The 16,406-nt window shown below is 50.5% G+C and overlaps 1 protein-coding gene across 1 annotated transcript in view; it reads left to right on the top strand.

Moving 5' to 3' along the window:
- Positions 1–6,174: 6,174 nt before the first annotated feature.
- The window catches only part of EXOG (exo/endonuclease G), a 171,961-nt gene continuing 161,729 nt past the window's right edge, over positions 6,175–16,406 (top strand). The window contains exon 1 of the mRNA XM_078663206.1: positions 6,175–6,444. Within this exon, the coding sequence (XP_078519332.1) occupies positions 6,297–6,444 (148 nt within the window). The 5' untranslated portion in view covers positions 6,175–6,296. The remainder of the gene's footprint in view (positions 6,445–16,406) is intronic.

The raw sequence follows: 16,406 nt of genomic DNA, 5'->3' as shown, positions 1-16,406 counted from the left end.
ACTGACTGGGGAATTGAAGGTGTGAAAGACAAGTGTGTAGGTTGTTAGAGGTCTGCATGCATAGTGGATAGGGGTTTGAAGCAGTCCATTTGCTAAGGCCTGGCACACTACATAAGTATACTGACTGAATGATTAGAGTACTGCAAGGAGAGTGCCTGGGTGAATTTATAAGTGGTTGGGTTTTGGCACAGAGAATGGATTAGTACATGGTGCTGAATAGGTCACTAGAGAAGTGCAAAGGGAGTGACAGGGTGTTTGCTGGAAGTGTATGTATACTGACTGGGGAATTGAAGGTGTGAAAGACAAGTGTGTAGGTGGTTAGAAGACTGCATGCATAGTGGATAGGGGTTTGAAGCAGTCCATGTGCTAAGGTCTGGGTCACTGGATGAGTACTTGGGTACTGACTGAATGATTAGAGTACGGCAAGGAGAGTGCCTGGGTGAATTTTTAAGTGTTTGGGTTTTGGCGCAGTGAATGGATTAGTACATGGTGCTGAATGGGTCACTGGAGGAGTGCAAGGGGAATGACAGGGTGTTTGCTGGAGTTTTATGGATACTGACTGGGGAATTGAAGTGTGAAAGACAAGTGTGTAGGTGGTTAGAGGACTGCATGCATAGTGGATAGGCGTTTGAAGCAGCCCATGTGCTAAGGCCTGGCTCAGTGCATGAGTACGTGGGTAGTGACTGAATGATTAGAGTACTGCAAGGAGAGTGCCTGGGTGAATTTATAAGGGTTTGGGTTGTGGTGCAGTTTTTACAATTTTTTCAGATGGGTACTGGTGGTAACTGACTCTGACTAACCAGTCCTAGAGCCAGTGCTATGCTAAAAGACACTTAGAATACAGATAAAACACCTACATACACTAGGCAACACTATGCGTTGGGGTACACCTGTGATTAGAATGACCTCCTCTGTAAGCCCCTAGTACATAATAGGGCAGGGGGATTAAAACTACCTCTTAAAATGCGCCACAGGACGCGTTTGCGCACTGGTAAAGGGAGGGGGGGGGGCTGAGCTGACATGTGCAAACACGCCCTGGTGCCGTTTTAATTTGGGGGATAAAGGCCCCTTGAATCCTGAGTGTCCCTTGGGTCCAACGAGCCCACCAGCTATCTCCAGTTAGCGCCACAGAGCTGCGTTGCTGAGAGGTGTAAAAAGTGACACGGCCTGGATCACCTGTCTGCAACGCAGTGCAGCGGCGCTTACTGGAAGCACCTGGTGGACTAATTGGCCCCCAAGGGCCCTCAGGATTGAAGGAGAATAATTTCCCCATCTTAAAACGTGCCACAGGGCATGTTTGCACACGTCACCTCAGGCCCATCCCCTCCCTGCACCACTGCGTAAACGTGCCCTGTGGCCATTTTAATTTGGGAGATTAAGTTCCCTTGAATCCTGAGGGTCCCTAGAGTCCAAGTAGCCCACTAGGTTTCTCCAGTAAGCGCCACAGAGCTGCATTGCAGAGAGGTGTAAAAAAGGGCACGGCCGAGACCACCTCTGTGCAACGCAGCGGCGCTTACTGGAAGCACCTGGTGGACTAGTTGGCCCCCAGGGTCCCTCAGAATTTATGGGGAATTATTTCCCCATTTTAAAACCTGCCACAGGGCGTATTTGCACACGTCACCTCAGGACCCATCCCCTCCCTTCACCACTGTGTAAACGTGCACTGTGTCCGTTTTAATTTGGGAGATTAAGTCCCCTTGAATCCTGAGTGTCCCTAGGTACCTCCAGTAAGTGCCACAGAGCTGCGTTGCAGAGAGGTGAAAAAAGGAGCATGGTCGTGGCCACCTCTCTGAAACACAGCGCAGTGGCATTTACTGGAAGTACCTCGTGGACTGGTTGGCCCCCAGGGTCCCTCAGGATTGAAGGGGAATTATTTCCCCATCTTAAAACCCGGCACAGGTCGTGTTTGCACACATCACCTCACACCCCATCTGTGAGAAAGTGAATTTTTTCTTGCATGGTATGCCCCAACTTTTTGTTGAATTGCTGATTTGCTTTTACTGAGTGTGCCCTGGGCTCCTGCTAATCAGGAGACCGGGGCCTGTGTTCCTTTCCTAAAACTGTATTGAAGCTGAAACCCAATTGGCATCTCTGGCCACATGTCAGCCCCTGGTAAATGGTACCCTGGGTACCCAGGGCATTGTGACCAGAGAAGATCCCTAAGAGCTGCAGCACTTATTGTGCCACCCTTAGGGGCCCTGCACCCTGACACCCACACACTGCCTGTGCAGAACTAAATAAAGAGTCGACATGGCATACATCCCTGTGTGCCATGCCCACAAACCCACTGCCCTGGCATACATCAGTCACCCCTCTAGCTGGGTGCCCTATGCCAGTGATGTGGGCACAGGTGCATGAGCCCTGTGCCCCTACAGTACCCAGGGCCATTCCTGGGCACTGTAAGTGCAGTGATGCCAATAAGAGGATATGGTGCTGGGAGGTTGTCATTACGAACTCCACAGCACCATAATGGCTACACTGAAGACTGACAAGTTTGAAATCATACTTCTCAGCACATTAAACCCACACTGATGCCAGTGTGGGATTTAATGTAAAATGTACTAAAGAGGGCATCTTAGAGATGCCCTCTGAAACCTAACCTAGAATCCTCTTCTTGTCTGAGAGGCTGCCACACAGCAGACGTGTTGCTGGACCCCTGGGTGGAGACCCCCCTGCTCTCCTAGGCCTGCAACAATGCACATCCTGGGTGAGGTGCTAGGTCTCCTCCCCCAGGATGGGCAGGGGGAAGCTTCAAAGGCATACCACCTTTGTGAGCTTCTCCAGACCACTTGCTGTACTCAGCAGCTTGCCTCCACTGGTTCTGACCCCCACTCTGGCAGGAAAACTGGCGGGAAACCCTACGTGAGGAAAGGAGGTGTGCCAGCCTGTGCCAACTCCACCCCTCAGGTGGGAGAGGCAAGGTGAAGCACAACTCTGGGCCCCGGCCATCTTGAGGATGGGGAGCCCTGCCCAATCAGAGATAGGCTCCTGCCCCCCTACCATAGGAGAAGAGCAGGATAGGGGGTGTGCTCACCCCATGACAGATACCTATTGGTCCCTGCCCTTCCTCTACCTGTAACACCCCTAAATCTTGTATTTAGGGGCACCCTGAACCTTCCTTCCTCAGATCCCTATTTCGAAACAAGAAAGAAGACCAAGAAGAAGAAGACCTGCCGTGCAGCTGCTAACAAGAGGACGACACCAACTGACTTGGCCCCAGCCCTATAGGCCTGTTGATCCTTGAACCTGCTCCTGCTAAATCCCGGCGTCTCTTGCGGACAGCAGCTTCAAGAACCCCGGAGGACCTGCCTGCCTTGACCCTCTTAGAGAATTGGACTCCCACGAGCAGTTGCTCTGCTCAAACAGCAACACCCCTGGTGCCAACCAGTCCCAGGAATCCAGCCCACTCTGCACCCGCCGAGCCCGGCCTGTGCCCAAGTGGACAAAGACCCTGAGGATGTCCCCCCGGCAATTCTGACCTGGAATCTAGTGCCCAAGGACCCTCCTCGACGACCCAGACGACGCCTGCAGACTCAGAACCAGGGACCCCTCCAACAGCGACCAGCAGAGGGTAAGATTTCCTGACGTCCAAAGACACCCGTGCACCCGGCGCTCCACGGCCTCCTGTGCCCAACTCCAGGGTGCCTACCTACCCTCCAAGATCCCAACTTACCCCTCAAAGTGTTTGTCGCGCTAGAAGATCCACCGTCCCGGAGCCTGCAGCCTTTGTTCCCTTTTAAAGATCTCCTTTGAATAACATTGAGCACCTGATGGCTCAAAAGCACCCTGCACTCAGCCGCCCAAGTGCCCCTGGCAGTGCAACCTTTGTCCTATCCTACTTCCCCATTTGCCCTGAGCAAGTGACCAGGAGCCCAGCTCCCACAGCCGCGTGGCCTACTAGCCAGCAGCCACCAACCAAAGGGCCCCCAGCCTCTCTTTGGATAACATTGGGCCTAACTACCTCTGCACCCGGCTGTCCCTGTGCCGCTGAGGGTGTACCAACTGCACCTACCTGACCCTGGGAGACCCCTGAGTCTATGCCCAGAACCTTAACTCTGCCAATCGAGTAGTTACCTAAAAGTCAATAACTCACTTTTCAACAATAGGCTAACATTGACTGGTTTCACTTGGAAATTCTTTTAAGTGTGGAGTTTTGGAATTCTGATTTACTCACCTGTTATCAGGAGATACCTCAGTGCTGCATCTTTGAGCCCAGTACTGATCCTGAAAAGTAATTCTAACCGTACTTACCAGTAACTTGAATTTCCTTCCATAGGATATCATTGCCTGCTTTTTGCTGAAAAAGTTTCTAAGTGACTCAATTAATATTTAAATCTAAATTTTTCATAAAATGTTAAACAAATAAATCAAAAGTTGAAGGCCATTTGCCGTTCTTGTTAACAATACAGTGTTGCCTGCGTGTAGAAATAGCAGGACTGTCCGTCTCCCTACCTGTGGTAAATCTTTCCCCCTATCAACTAAAAACTGTTCCAAAGTGTTAATCTAAAAGGAACATAAAAACAGAGCCAATACACATCCCTATCTTACCCCTTTCACAGTCATTCTCTTGAGAGGCCAGTGGACTAGATAGGCACTTTGAAACAATCCACAACCCTCTCAGAGGCGAATGAATTTATGCAGTACTGAAAGACAAAGTAGTTCTTCGTTTGAAACTTTGTGTGTTTGTTATAAGGTTATTTAGGGATGTAGTGTGCTACCCAGCACCCAATGAGTAGTGTGTACATGGGTGTGACTATATACGGGCTGATATCGATAAAAAATATGGTAATGCTTATGATGGTATACTCACATATACAATCTAAAAAGCATTGCTATTGTCAAGTTCACCCATCATGAACTCTCCATCAACCCGACTTGAAAATACATGATCAAGCAGGCTCTGCAAACCAGGGCCGCGTTAACAGATTGATAGGTGACAGGTTGAGTGGCACGTAGCTGGCAGACAAATGCACGAACAGGAAACTCAGGTCCATCCCGCAGATATGTGCAATGACACTACAACCGTCCAGAGGAATTGGCCCCAATAAAGCACACATGACCAGAGGGGGGGAGGGGCAGGCATTTTCAAATACCATAAAGTTAGGAGCTACATGGAATTAGGAACATGCAACCAATCAGGACACAGCACACACAGTACACGCAGCGATCATATGCCCCCTCAAGCCGGACATCTGGAACACACTGCCCACTGGTCCACACTGCGTCCATGTAAGGTCAAGACCCCAGCATTTGTTATCAAAGATCCAAGGTCCACATTCTTTTACCTAACAAGGATCGTCAGGCGTACTTTTATTGCACCCAAAACTGTAAATAGGACTGCACAAATTGATTGTACTTAGAGACAGTTCTCAGACACGTTTCTGTGGATTGTACTTCCGACTGAAGTGTTAATTAAACCAACTGTTCCTGTTTTGCCAACCACCTAGTCTTTGATATTCAAGGTACATTCATATTCGAGCAACATGTATGCGTTATGAGAAAAATCAAAGGGATTGGCGCGGAGAGTGCACGTGTATCTGAAACTGATGCAGTGTTCGTGGCTGGGTAGACTATGACTACTATGCTGTACATTCTCTGAAGACCATTCGTTCCACAGTAGATTATGACAAATGGAGGTTTGCTAAGTGGGCCATATACAGGCAGTTCTGGCTTTGTAGTCAACAGCAAGATATCTTCTGGGGCTAGTAACTTAGTTGTTTAACTTGCAAATAATGGTACAAATTGTTCATAAGAGTTAGATACGGAAAAATACAGTCTGGGGGGCTACAAATTGTGGATACATAGATTGAGGCTAGAAAGGGGGCGGAGTAACGAAAAGTTTGTATTTTACAATATACCTTTTACAAATTCTAGCTTCGAACTGGCTCACAATACAAAAATGAAACCTTACATCTGTGAGTGGAATAAACATAACAAATCATCATTAAAGTTTGTGTAACGTAACTTTGAATCGCATCGTGCATACATTTTATTGTACCAAATTTTACATTAGTAACTCTCAAGCACTTAAAATAAACTCTCACTGTTCATTAGAACACGTCCAAGTGCTTTCGTCAGTGTACGCCATCATCCAATCCAAAACGTTACTCTCATGTTACAATGTTTGAAACCCTTTTAGCATTTGTCCTTTTTCTCTGCCATTGTATATGTAGTTCTCCGGGGTAGCATAGACAGAGAAGAAAGACTTATACTGCAAAGACAGCTGTGTGGCGGGGAATTAAATTTACTCTTCTACTAAATTACTCTTCTTATTGGGGTTGACAGCTTTTTCTGCAATGTCTGGTCGGTTAAGGCATCTGCTCGTAAGTCGGCGATTTTTGACTGGGTTTGTGGTGGGCGCTGCAGTAAGCACCGCTTCGTGCCTGACTGCAGTGCATCTGTTCGAGAAGCTTGAGAAAGAGCATCACATCGACCCCCCACCAGGTAAGTCACGCCTGTAAACTTGTAAAAAAATATTCGTATGATATTTGCGAAGCAGTGTGAACACCCTCGGCATTTTGCAAATGCACAGCAGGTGGTTTCTGCCATAGTGGAATCTTTCGAGCACTGGTGCATTTAAAGGCACAATTGACCAATCACTTTACTCATAACTGGATGTATTTTAAAGACCACGAATGCAAGGATAGTTTATGGGTCTTTGCTAGTGATTTCTTAGTTTTAAATGGGGATAATTGGATGCCAAAGATCAACAGGCTACTTCCGGTATGCCATCCACACGTCTAGAAATGTATTCTTTAATTCCCGCTGTGTGTTCATTTCATTTAGGGAAAAGAATGCGAGGATGTAAGTTTCAAACTTCCTCATCTTGTGGTATGAAACAAATCTGCTTCCGTTTCATGAACTGTTTGATCCCAGGAAATTCTCCCTGTTTTTCAGATCCAATATATTTTAGCCACACAGTATTCCTAAAGAAGTAATGAACAAGTGCAGGAAGTAAAGGATTTTCAAGTTGTTTGTATTTGGCGGCGAATATGTGTGTTTTCTCCTCACATCGATGTGAAATTAAACGTAAGATAATTTTATAGCGCCTATAAGTTGTTCTACACACATTTTAAAGGATAGTGGCAATGGTTTAAAGTGACTGATTTGGGCCAGGCGTCAGTGGACTTTTCTCAGCTGCTTCATAGGCTATAAAGAGGGCCAGTGGGATTAGGCAGCAGTAGAGTGCAGTGAGCCACTCTGTATCTACTCCCCTGCTGAAATGTCAGAAGCACGTTCCCCAGGGCTTCAAGTGGGATGAAAAAACTGGGGGGTCTCTCATCCGACTGGATGAGGAACAGCCGTCTGAAGCTGAACTCCGACGAGATGGAGGTCCTCATCCTCGGTTCCACCCCTTCAGCCTGGGAAGAGTTCTGGTGGTCGACGGCACTAGGAGCACCCCCTACACCCACCGACCACGCACGAAACCTGGGGGGTCATCCTCGACTCCACACTCTCCATGACAAAGCAGGTCAACGCCGTCTCCTCCTGCTTCAACACAGCCGCGGTCGGTAGTGGGTGTACCTGCCGGGCGGTGACGTGGGGAGTGGGAGGGGCAGGGTGGGGGTAGTAAACTATGGATTACGGAGGTTTACAGGTAAGTAAACATATAAATAAATAAAACAAATTTCATTGCGCGCACTGCATCACATTTGGGGATGCAGTGCACACAAATATTTGTATTTATTTATTTATATGTTTACTTGCCTGTATACCTCCGTAATCCATAGTTTAGTACCCTCCACCCTGCCCATCCCCCTCCCCACGTCACCGCCCGGCAGGTACTCCCACTACCGACTGCGGCTGCTTCAACACCCCCCGCATGCTTCGCAGGATCTTTAAGTGGATCCCCACCACAACTAGAAGGACGGTCACCCAGGCCCTCGTCAGCAGTAGACTGGACTATGGCAATGCACTCTACGCAGGAGCCCCGGCCAAACTCCTGAAACGTCTCCAACACTTCCAGAACGCCTCCTCACGCCTGATCCTCGACATCCCGCGCTGCAGCCACATCCCACCTGAGAGACCTGCACTGGCTCCCCATCAACAAGAGGATAACCTTCAAACTCCTCACCCACGCACACAAGGCACTCCACGACACCGGACCAGCGTACCTCAACAGCCGACTCAGCCTCTACACCCCATCCCGCCAGCTCCGCTCTGCAGACCGCACCCTCGCCACCGTCCCCCGCATCCGAAGAGTGACCGGCGGCGCCAGATCATTCTCCCACCTAGCCGCCAAAACGTGGAACACCCTCCCAATCCGCCTACGGCAGACCGAAGACCTCCAAACCTTCAGGAGACTCCTCAGAACCTGGCTCTTCGAACAGTAGCAGCGTCCGCCCCTCCCCTTCCCCCCCAGCGCCTTGAGACCCTCACAGGTATGTAGTGCGCTTTACAAATGCTATGATTGATTGATTGAAGGGGGTGTGGCCAATGTAATTAAGGGCGTGGCTTAAAACACGTAAGCTAAAAATTTGTGGTTCATAGCGTGCCGCCCGACTGGTATTTTGTTGTTTCTGTCATTGAATCCAGATATATCATACATCAAGTAACGTCATACTTACTAGTCAGACTATTGACTTTGTCAATGGTTGTTAGTTGCATAAGATAAATAAGCAGCAACTGTGGCTTGTATATACTATTGAAAAAGCTTCCCCATAAAGCCCTGGTGACACCACCACAATGTGACTGGCCTAGGCCCCCGCAGGGGGCCACTAGAGAGGTCAGCCCTCTAGTGTCGCCTGGGCACCCCACTCCCCGCCCCAATCAGGGGCAGGGACTCTGGTTGCGGCGCGTGAGGGGCGTCACTTCGTGGGCGCTAGGACTCGGGGAGGGTATATATCCCTCCCCCACCTTTTGGGCCCCCTCTCTTGCGCGCCTGACACTCCGTCGGCCGGCGTTGTTGCGGCTTCTTCCCTCCCCCGCAGTGTGCCTGGGGTTTCATGTACCCAGGAGTAAGGGGTTGTCGTAGTGCGCGGTGAGTTTGGGGGCAGGGATGACTGGTTGGCCTTTGTTGTCAGTGATTTAACGCCGTATTGGGCCCGGGAGCTCTTCTCATGGGGTCCCTGCTTTGGTGTTGGTTTTTGGTCACCGCCTCCCCCCACCCACGTGGGAGTCGTGGCGGGAGCATCTGTGAGCGTGAATCACCCTATCCACTCCCCCTCTGCTTTGTGCCCGTGTGAGGCAGTAGATTGTACCCTGCCAGAGACGTGCAGCTTTTGGACGCGCCTCAAAGTGACATTATGGCTCAGGGCGCCCGACACGCCTTCTCGTTGGTTGTGGGGGACGATTGCGGCCGGGCCCCTGCTTGGTCATTTGGTCGGTCGAATTAGATGGGAGGTGAGCGTTACTCCAACCCACCCACTCCCCCCCGTCCCACCACATGGGCCAAGGCCCTGTGGAACCGCGGTCTTCCCGGAGAACGTGGGAGGTCCGCTTGGTGTGGTAATATTTTCTTTTTCAGTGCCTGTGCGGAGTTGGGATATAGGTTTGGGATGGGGGTAGGCGAAGGGGAGGGGTTCCATCCTCCCGTCGCGCGGAACTGTTTGGGCAGCGGTGGCGACGAGCGTTGTCAGCGCCTCTCGGCATTCCCTGTTCAGAAAAATCCTCCCTCGCTTCAGGTAACGTCTTCCAGGTCTTCTCGACATCTCCTTTGGAGGTGAAGGAGATTATCCCGGTGCTTTGGTCAGACCACAGGCTAGCCAAATTTTTGGTTAAAGGCACGGTGGAATCGGCTAATCCCGTGTCTCGGCAACAGGGCTGTGCCCTCAGGGCTTACCATCGAGTGACTCCAGCTATGCTGGCTCAGGCCGCGCTGGATCACCCATGCCCTCTCACAGGAGATCTGGAGAAGGACCTGGAGTCTCTGCAGGCATGGCTTTTGGATAGGCTAAACGATCTTGCCCCGGTGATGGCCCCCCGCTTAACACCGAAACGTGTTTCGGCTCCCTGGTTCACGGCGGCACTGTCGACCGCCCGGCAGCTTTGTAAGGCAGCTGAAAGAGCCTGGCGATCACAATATGATTCTGTGGCAAGGCTGACCTATAAGACAGCGGTTAAGGCCTATCAGCGGGATATTCGCCTAGGAAAAAAAGCCTATCTTGCAGGGAGGATAGAAGCCGCCTCCAACTCCTGTAAGGAGATTTTTACCATAGTTAGAGAATTTACGGCCCCTCGTTCCAATGTATCTCGAGGTATGCCCTCCAAGTCGTGGGCTTCTGATCTTGCAAATTTTTTCACCAGCAAGATTAAGCTTATCCAGGACTCTTTTCCATTGGCGGCGCCCGTGGGGCTGATTAACCCCGAGGACGACTCGGGCCTCGCGGCCTCGCTAGGCCCGATGCTGGCCGTTTTTCCATCCATCTCAGCCCCTGCCTCCTTAGCGCTTATGGGCAATCTTAAATCTGGGTCGCCCTTGGACCCCTGCCCGGCCAAATTTTTGGCAAAAATGGCGGAAGCTATAAACCCGTTGGCGAATCCACTCCTGAACCTCTCGTTGAGCCAGGGATTGGTTCCGCAGGCCTGGAAGCAGGCAATGGTTATCCCCTTGCTGAAGAAGCCTGGTCTCGATCCCGCGGCTCCGGTCAATTACAGACCGATTTCTCTTCTGCCGGCTTTTTCGAAAATTTTGGAGAAGCACGTACACACGGTGCTCTCCAATTTTCTGGAAACACATGAGATTCTGCACGCCACTCAATCCGGCTTCCGTCCAAACCTCAGTACAGAGACCGCGCTCCTGGAGGTGTCAGAAGCCATTAAAGGGGTACTGGACGCTGGGGGCAAAGCCATGCTGGTCATGTTGGATCTGTCGGCGGCCTTCGACACCGTCCCCCACGAGGGCCTTCTCGCAAGACTCTATGAGATTGGCCTTAGGGGGACGGTGCTCAGCTGGTTTTCATCTTTCCTAGCTGGCCGCCGACAAACGGTCTGGGCCTCCCCAGACTCGGCCGTGATGCCGCCATTGGGAGTCGGGGTTCCGCAGGGCTCTATACTGAGCCCGACCCTCTTTAACATCTTTATGACCCCTCTGGCGGTGTTGGCGGAGTCGTTCGGGGCCCAGATCGTATCCTATGCCGACGACACCCAGCTCCTCTTTTCTTGTAAGAGGGGAAGAGACTTTAATGGAGAGAGTATCCGGGATTGCCTTGAGGCTGTTTTTAATTGGTTTCAGCTGAACAGCCTCAAGTGCAACTCAGATAAGTCTGAGGTACTCTTCTTCGGGTGCGCGTCGGATCCTGACTGGCAAGCTTGGTGGCCCATCAACATGTTTCCCCCATCCTGTCCATCTCAAGTAGCTAAGAACCTGGGGGTCAAGATGGACACGGGTCTGACGTTGAGATCCCAGATCCTAGGGGTGACGGGCACATGTTTTGGCCTCCTCAAGACGTTGAGGAGGTTTTTACCTCTCTTGTCTGAGGAACACAGGAAGCTGACCGTGCAGGCTCTGATTGGCTCTAGGTTGGATTATTCTAATGTCCTCTACCTGGGCCTGCCAGAGTATCTGTTGCAGCGGCTCCAAGTTGTGCAGAATGCTGCCGCGAGGGCCATTTATGGCCTAAACAGGCGAGCCAGCGTTGCTGGCCTTCTGCATACCCTACATTGGCTGCCTATCCGTAAACGGATCGCCTTTAAGGCATTAACTTTGGCCTACAAAGCTCTCCATGCTGTGGGAGCTAAGTATCTCCAAAGGAGACTCGCCTTTTACCACCCTGCCCGCTCTCTGAGATCAGAATCTCTGTTTTTGGCGGCGGTGCCGCGCGTAAAGAGAGCTCGCACTGGAGGCCGCTCCTTTGGACTGCTGGCGCCACAGCTGTGGAACACCCTGCCGCTGACACTCCGTGGAGCTACTAGTTTACTTGCATTTAGGAAAGGCCTAAAAACTTGGCTGTTTGCCCTATAGGCTGTTTTTCCTTTTCTTTTCTGTTCTGCCTTCCACTCTGTTTTTATCACTGTGTTGTGTTATTCTGCTGTAGGTCTCATTATTAAAGCGCCGGGACACTCTTTTTGAGTAGCCGCGCGCTATATAAAAATAAATATAACATAACATAACATAACAACGTCCCTGGGCCGGGACTATTTGAACTACATGGGTCGTACCTTATGGCTCAGAACGCATGATAAATCACCATTTTCCCGGTCTTGAGCCTCTGGGAGGTATTTACTCATCCATGGGGGATGGCGGCCCGGTGGCCACTGGCATAATTTCGTCAGTGTTGTGAGGCCCGTGGGACAGGACAGGCCCGGGATAATATTATGTGTTAAAGACTACATGAACAACGTGATTTTGTGCTGCTGCGATGCAGATGGATTTCAGAGTTCAGGTGTACTCTGTTACGGGATAGTGGGGAGGGGGGCTGGGGGGGGACGGAAGCGTGCACGGCATACATTAGGGTTGGTTGCCGGTATGGTCACCAGATACTACAAGGGAGTAGTTTATACACGCAGTCCAGGTCAACTGTGCGGCTGCTCCCGTCAAGAGCGTTTCACCGGCTCGTCCCTCATGCCGGGTCTTAATTATCATTAGTTTGGACACGCTGTCCTGAAGAGGTGTATAGTTGTGCCCAGTTCAGAGTTGCCACAGGGGTGGTTGTTGCGTGGTTCGGAGATATGAGAGTGCCGGTTCGGCTGTGGGGCGCGTGCTATTATTCCGTCCTGCATTAACACCTAATACGACCAAAGGGCTGCCCAGGGCAGGGGGCTTTGGGTTGTCATATGTGCTTTGCCCCAGTCTGGGATATAAGGGCATGGCTCCAGGATGGCTATTTATGAGCTTAAGCTTCAAGGGGTTCACGGTAGCTGCAGCATAGTAGGGTTACCGTACCACACAACCCACAGAAAACCACCACCAATCCTTGGGGCTCCCTACCACTGTTACATTGGATGTGTTGATGGTGGTGCACTTTTTAATCGTTAGTGACGATCACTGCGTTTCCAAAGCAGGGCGGTGGTTCCTTTTGCTTTTGTCTGGGTCCAGGATTACGATAAGGGCAGTGGCCTGTAGGGTTGGCTAGGCCACGTGTTGGCTGGAGGTTTCGGGCATTGACCAGTGCCGCATGCACAGCGGTTAGGGGTACTATACTGCCCGCCTGTTGTGTAGCCCCCCCCCCCCCTCCGCTCGGTGTGGGCATGTGTTGCGGTCGGGGGTGTGTGTGAGCTTCCGGCCTATAGAGTAAGGTTCGGCACACCCGCTGCCTGAAAACGGTACACAGGCATTGGTAGATCGTCTCTGGCTTCTTTTAGGATGCCTTTTGCGCTCACCAATGGGCAGGAGATGTGGTCTGAGGTCGCATGATTATTTTCCCGGCTGCAGGGGGCGGGGGAGCTGCATGTTTTGACCTGTGGCCACGCTGTCGGGCGAACTCGGCTTTCAACCTGGATTAACCCCTCCCTTCCCTTTCAAGCAGGGGTGGGCAACCCTCGTTCAGAGGAGCATCCCTGGCGGTGTTGTTAGGCAGTCCGCACCAGGTTCTGGCATGGGTTGTGCAGGAACACTTGCAAGTGTGCATCGTAGGCCTTGGGCAGGATGGGATTCCGGCCGGGCCACTCAGCTGTTCATCCTTTTGAGGTCGAGAAAACAGGTACCTTTGAGCTGGGTGAAAATAACCATCCATAGGTGAATGTCTGTTATAAACAAGGTGACGGTGCCTATGGTAGTGCAATTTTGAAAGCTCCCGTTATGTCTAGGTCTACAATTCAGTTGTGAATTTTAAAGACTTCCGCATATTTTGGGGTTGCGATATTATACGGAGGGATGGGTTCTTGTAAGAAATCTCCCTGTTATTCCCACCTCCCTTGCCATTTCCTCGAAAACGCACTCGAGCCCTCTTTCAAGCATGATTTAGCTTTACACTAGTCTTGCCTGAATTTATCTTATAAAGCATTTTACATTCTGGACCGCAGAGGCTTGATCAGTACAAGCAGCTGAGCGTGAGGATAGCCAAATTTTAAAGTATATGCTTGAGTATGTCGGTTATATGCAGGCCCAATAAGTTTTGTTTGGAATAAACGTTTAGGCCAGCTGTCACACATAGGCACCCTTGACTTAATGTCATACATATGGACACTCCGAGCCCTGGAATGTTTCACACAAGCAACCTTAAACCTTGGTCTTCTTAGAGTTTCTTGTTGACTAAATGGGCGTAATTACTGATACCGGTGTGTCTCCCTCACCTTTATTGTTGATTTGCTCGCAAGAAAGTGTCATTCATAGTCTTTTAAATGTCACTCTTAGCGCACTGAAATGATGAAAATGTCGCACATAGCAACTTGAAACCTTTGCAGCTATGGGTGTGGGTGGCTAGCTCTCGGTTGGCTATCCAAGAAAGCTATAATTGTGTCTTATTTATCTTATGCAACTATTAAGCATTGACTAAGCCAAAAGATGGTCTTGTTGTATGTGTAGTGCTCCTTTTGTAGTAAATATAGGGAGGCAAGGACATAGCGGCTAAATACCGGGCAATACTCAGCCCTTTGACTGAGCAAGCGGGGTAGCCCTGCAGATTAGTTGTAACTCTTAAACAATCCTTGAAGCCTGCTGAGGGACCCCTCAGTACTGTTTCCAGCTGTCCAAGCCCTTCTTATAGTTTTGAGGGCTGGGAATAGGCAGAATTATCCAGCTTGCACGAGTGTTAGGGTTAGTTGTGGTGTAACTATGATTGGCAGCACGGCAGGAGCAAGGTGTGGTGCAAAAGGAAGTGGCCGCCTGACATGAGTCCTGACATATAGTCGCACAATTGTCAGGTGTTCCATAGGACTGCCTTGTATGTAACGGGGCGTATGCTGATTCTAGTTTTGCGCAAATCTGGGCGTCTCTGTGTATGTGTCGCCGTGAATAGCTCTAGGTCAGAAATTGCGTTTTGCTCTGCCTTCAGTTGGCATTGCGATACGTCTGCCTTGGTGGTAACCGGACAGGGTGCCCTGGGTGGGGCAAAACAGTAGATCAGTTTGGGGTTGATTATTGCTGCTGTAAACCAATTTGTACTGCCAGGGTGCCATAATGTGTGAAGACCACTTGGGGCAGTGTCTCCCAATTTGGTAGAACATGAATGAATAATGTCTTTATTCACTAATACCGAATGGGCATTGCTCCATCCTTCTCAGCAAGGTAGACCTAAGCGGGTGGATATGTCCTTTGACTTTGAGGAGCGATTCATTCAATGCTTTTCTTTCATAGAACTATTCTTGCTAATTTTATTTCAGTAGTTTGTTCAAGACTGCCTCATGGCGCCCAAGTTAAATCGTGGACCATGTAGGGTTCAATTGTTTCAATATCAGTTCTGTCTGGGCAACCGACCCAATCGGTGTCGTGAGTGACCACGCAGTTGGTCATTGTTTCTCCCCCCCCCTACCCCCCCCCCCACCACCACTAGCACTCATGCAGGTCAGTGGGGACAAGGTGGGGTGCTCCAGAGAGGTCCACCGTCTCCTTAGTTGTGTTGGTTCGAAGTAGGCAGGAATTGTACTTCTCCCCTCAGGGGGCTTTAAACCATTGTGGGTTCTTCTTGGATGTGTCCAGCTGTCTGTTGGTTTGCATTATATTGATGCGCGCAATTAAAAGTAATGTGCTTGCTCGCAGTAATGGCGGCCATCGCACAGGTGATGTGCCGGTGGGGGGAACCGACCACGGCTTGGCGGCAACCCACAAAATGTATTTGGCTTGGTGTTTGTTTCAAGTAACGCTGCGATTAGCAGGGCGGGGCCTGTGCTCGGGCCCGCAAAGGTCTCATGTTGCGGGACGGGGAGGGCCGCACCCCCCCCACCATGTTCATTTCTATGGAATTGGCCGCAGTGGTGGGGCAGGAGGCACTGCACTTCCCGTGCTTTGCTGACCTGAGGGGTCTTAGATTACTTGGCAACGCTCCATCACTGGGGAATATGTTTCCCTGCAGACGGTTCTTGCGCGGGCAGATTTGCCTACTGCCTCGTCGTCATAGGAGGGCCCCCATTCCCACACTTTGTTAATGTAAAGCGGAATCGATCAGACGTGAGATTGACCTATGATTCAAGTCTTACTGCGTGCGGGAATGGGTCTCGCGGAGAGGAGCAGTGGGCACTGCGCGACGACCCTCGGTTTAGGGTGCGGCTTGGAATTTTAGAAGGTACCTTTGCACGGTGTAGGCTGTGTGGGGTGTCAGGCAGGGAACATTAACATGGCACTACCTACATGCCACTTTATTTAGTATAACATTGGTTGCATTGCAACGCAGTGCCTGCTGCACAAGCCATGGGTGAGCTTGCTATTCATTGAAGGGAGTACAGTAGATTTGTGGCTTTAGTTATCCTATACAACTAACAAGCATCGTTAAGCCATTGGTACTGGCATGTTGTAGGTGTAGTGTGGTCTTGTATTATATAGCTGGAGGCAATGTCTGAAGCCGCAAAATACCAGTCGGCAGCACACTAAG

Source organism: Lissotriton helveticus, chromosome 10, assembly GCF_964261635.1.
Source record: "Lissotriton helveticus chromosome 10, aLisHel1.1, whole genome shotgun sequence".
NCBI lineage: Eukaryota > Metazoa > Chordata > Amphibia > Caudata > Salamandridae > Lissotriton > Lissotriton helveticus.
This window is presented reverse-complemented; position numbering and strand designations above follow the sequence as displayed.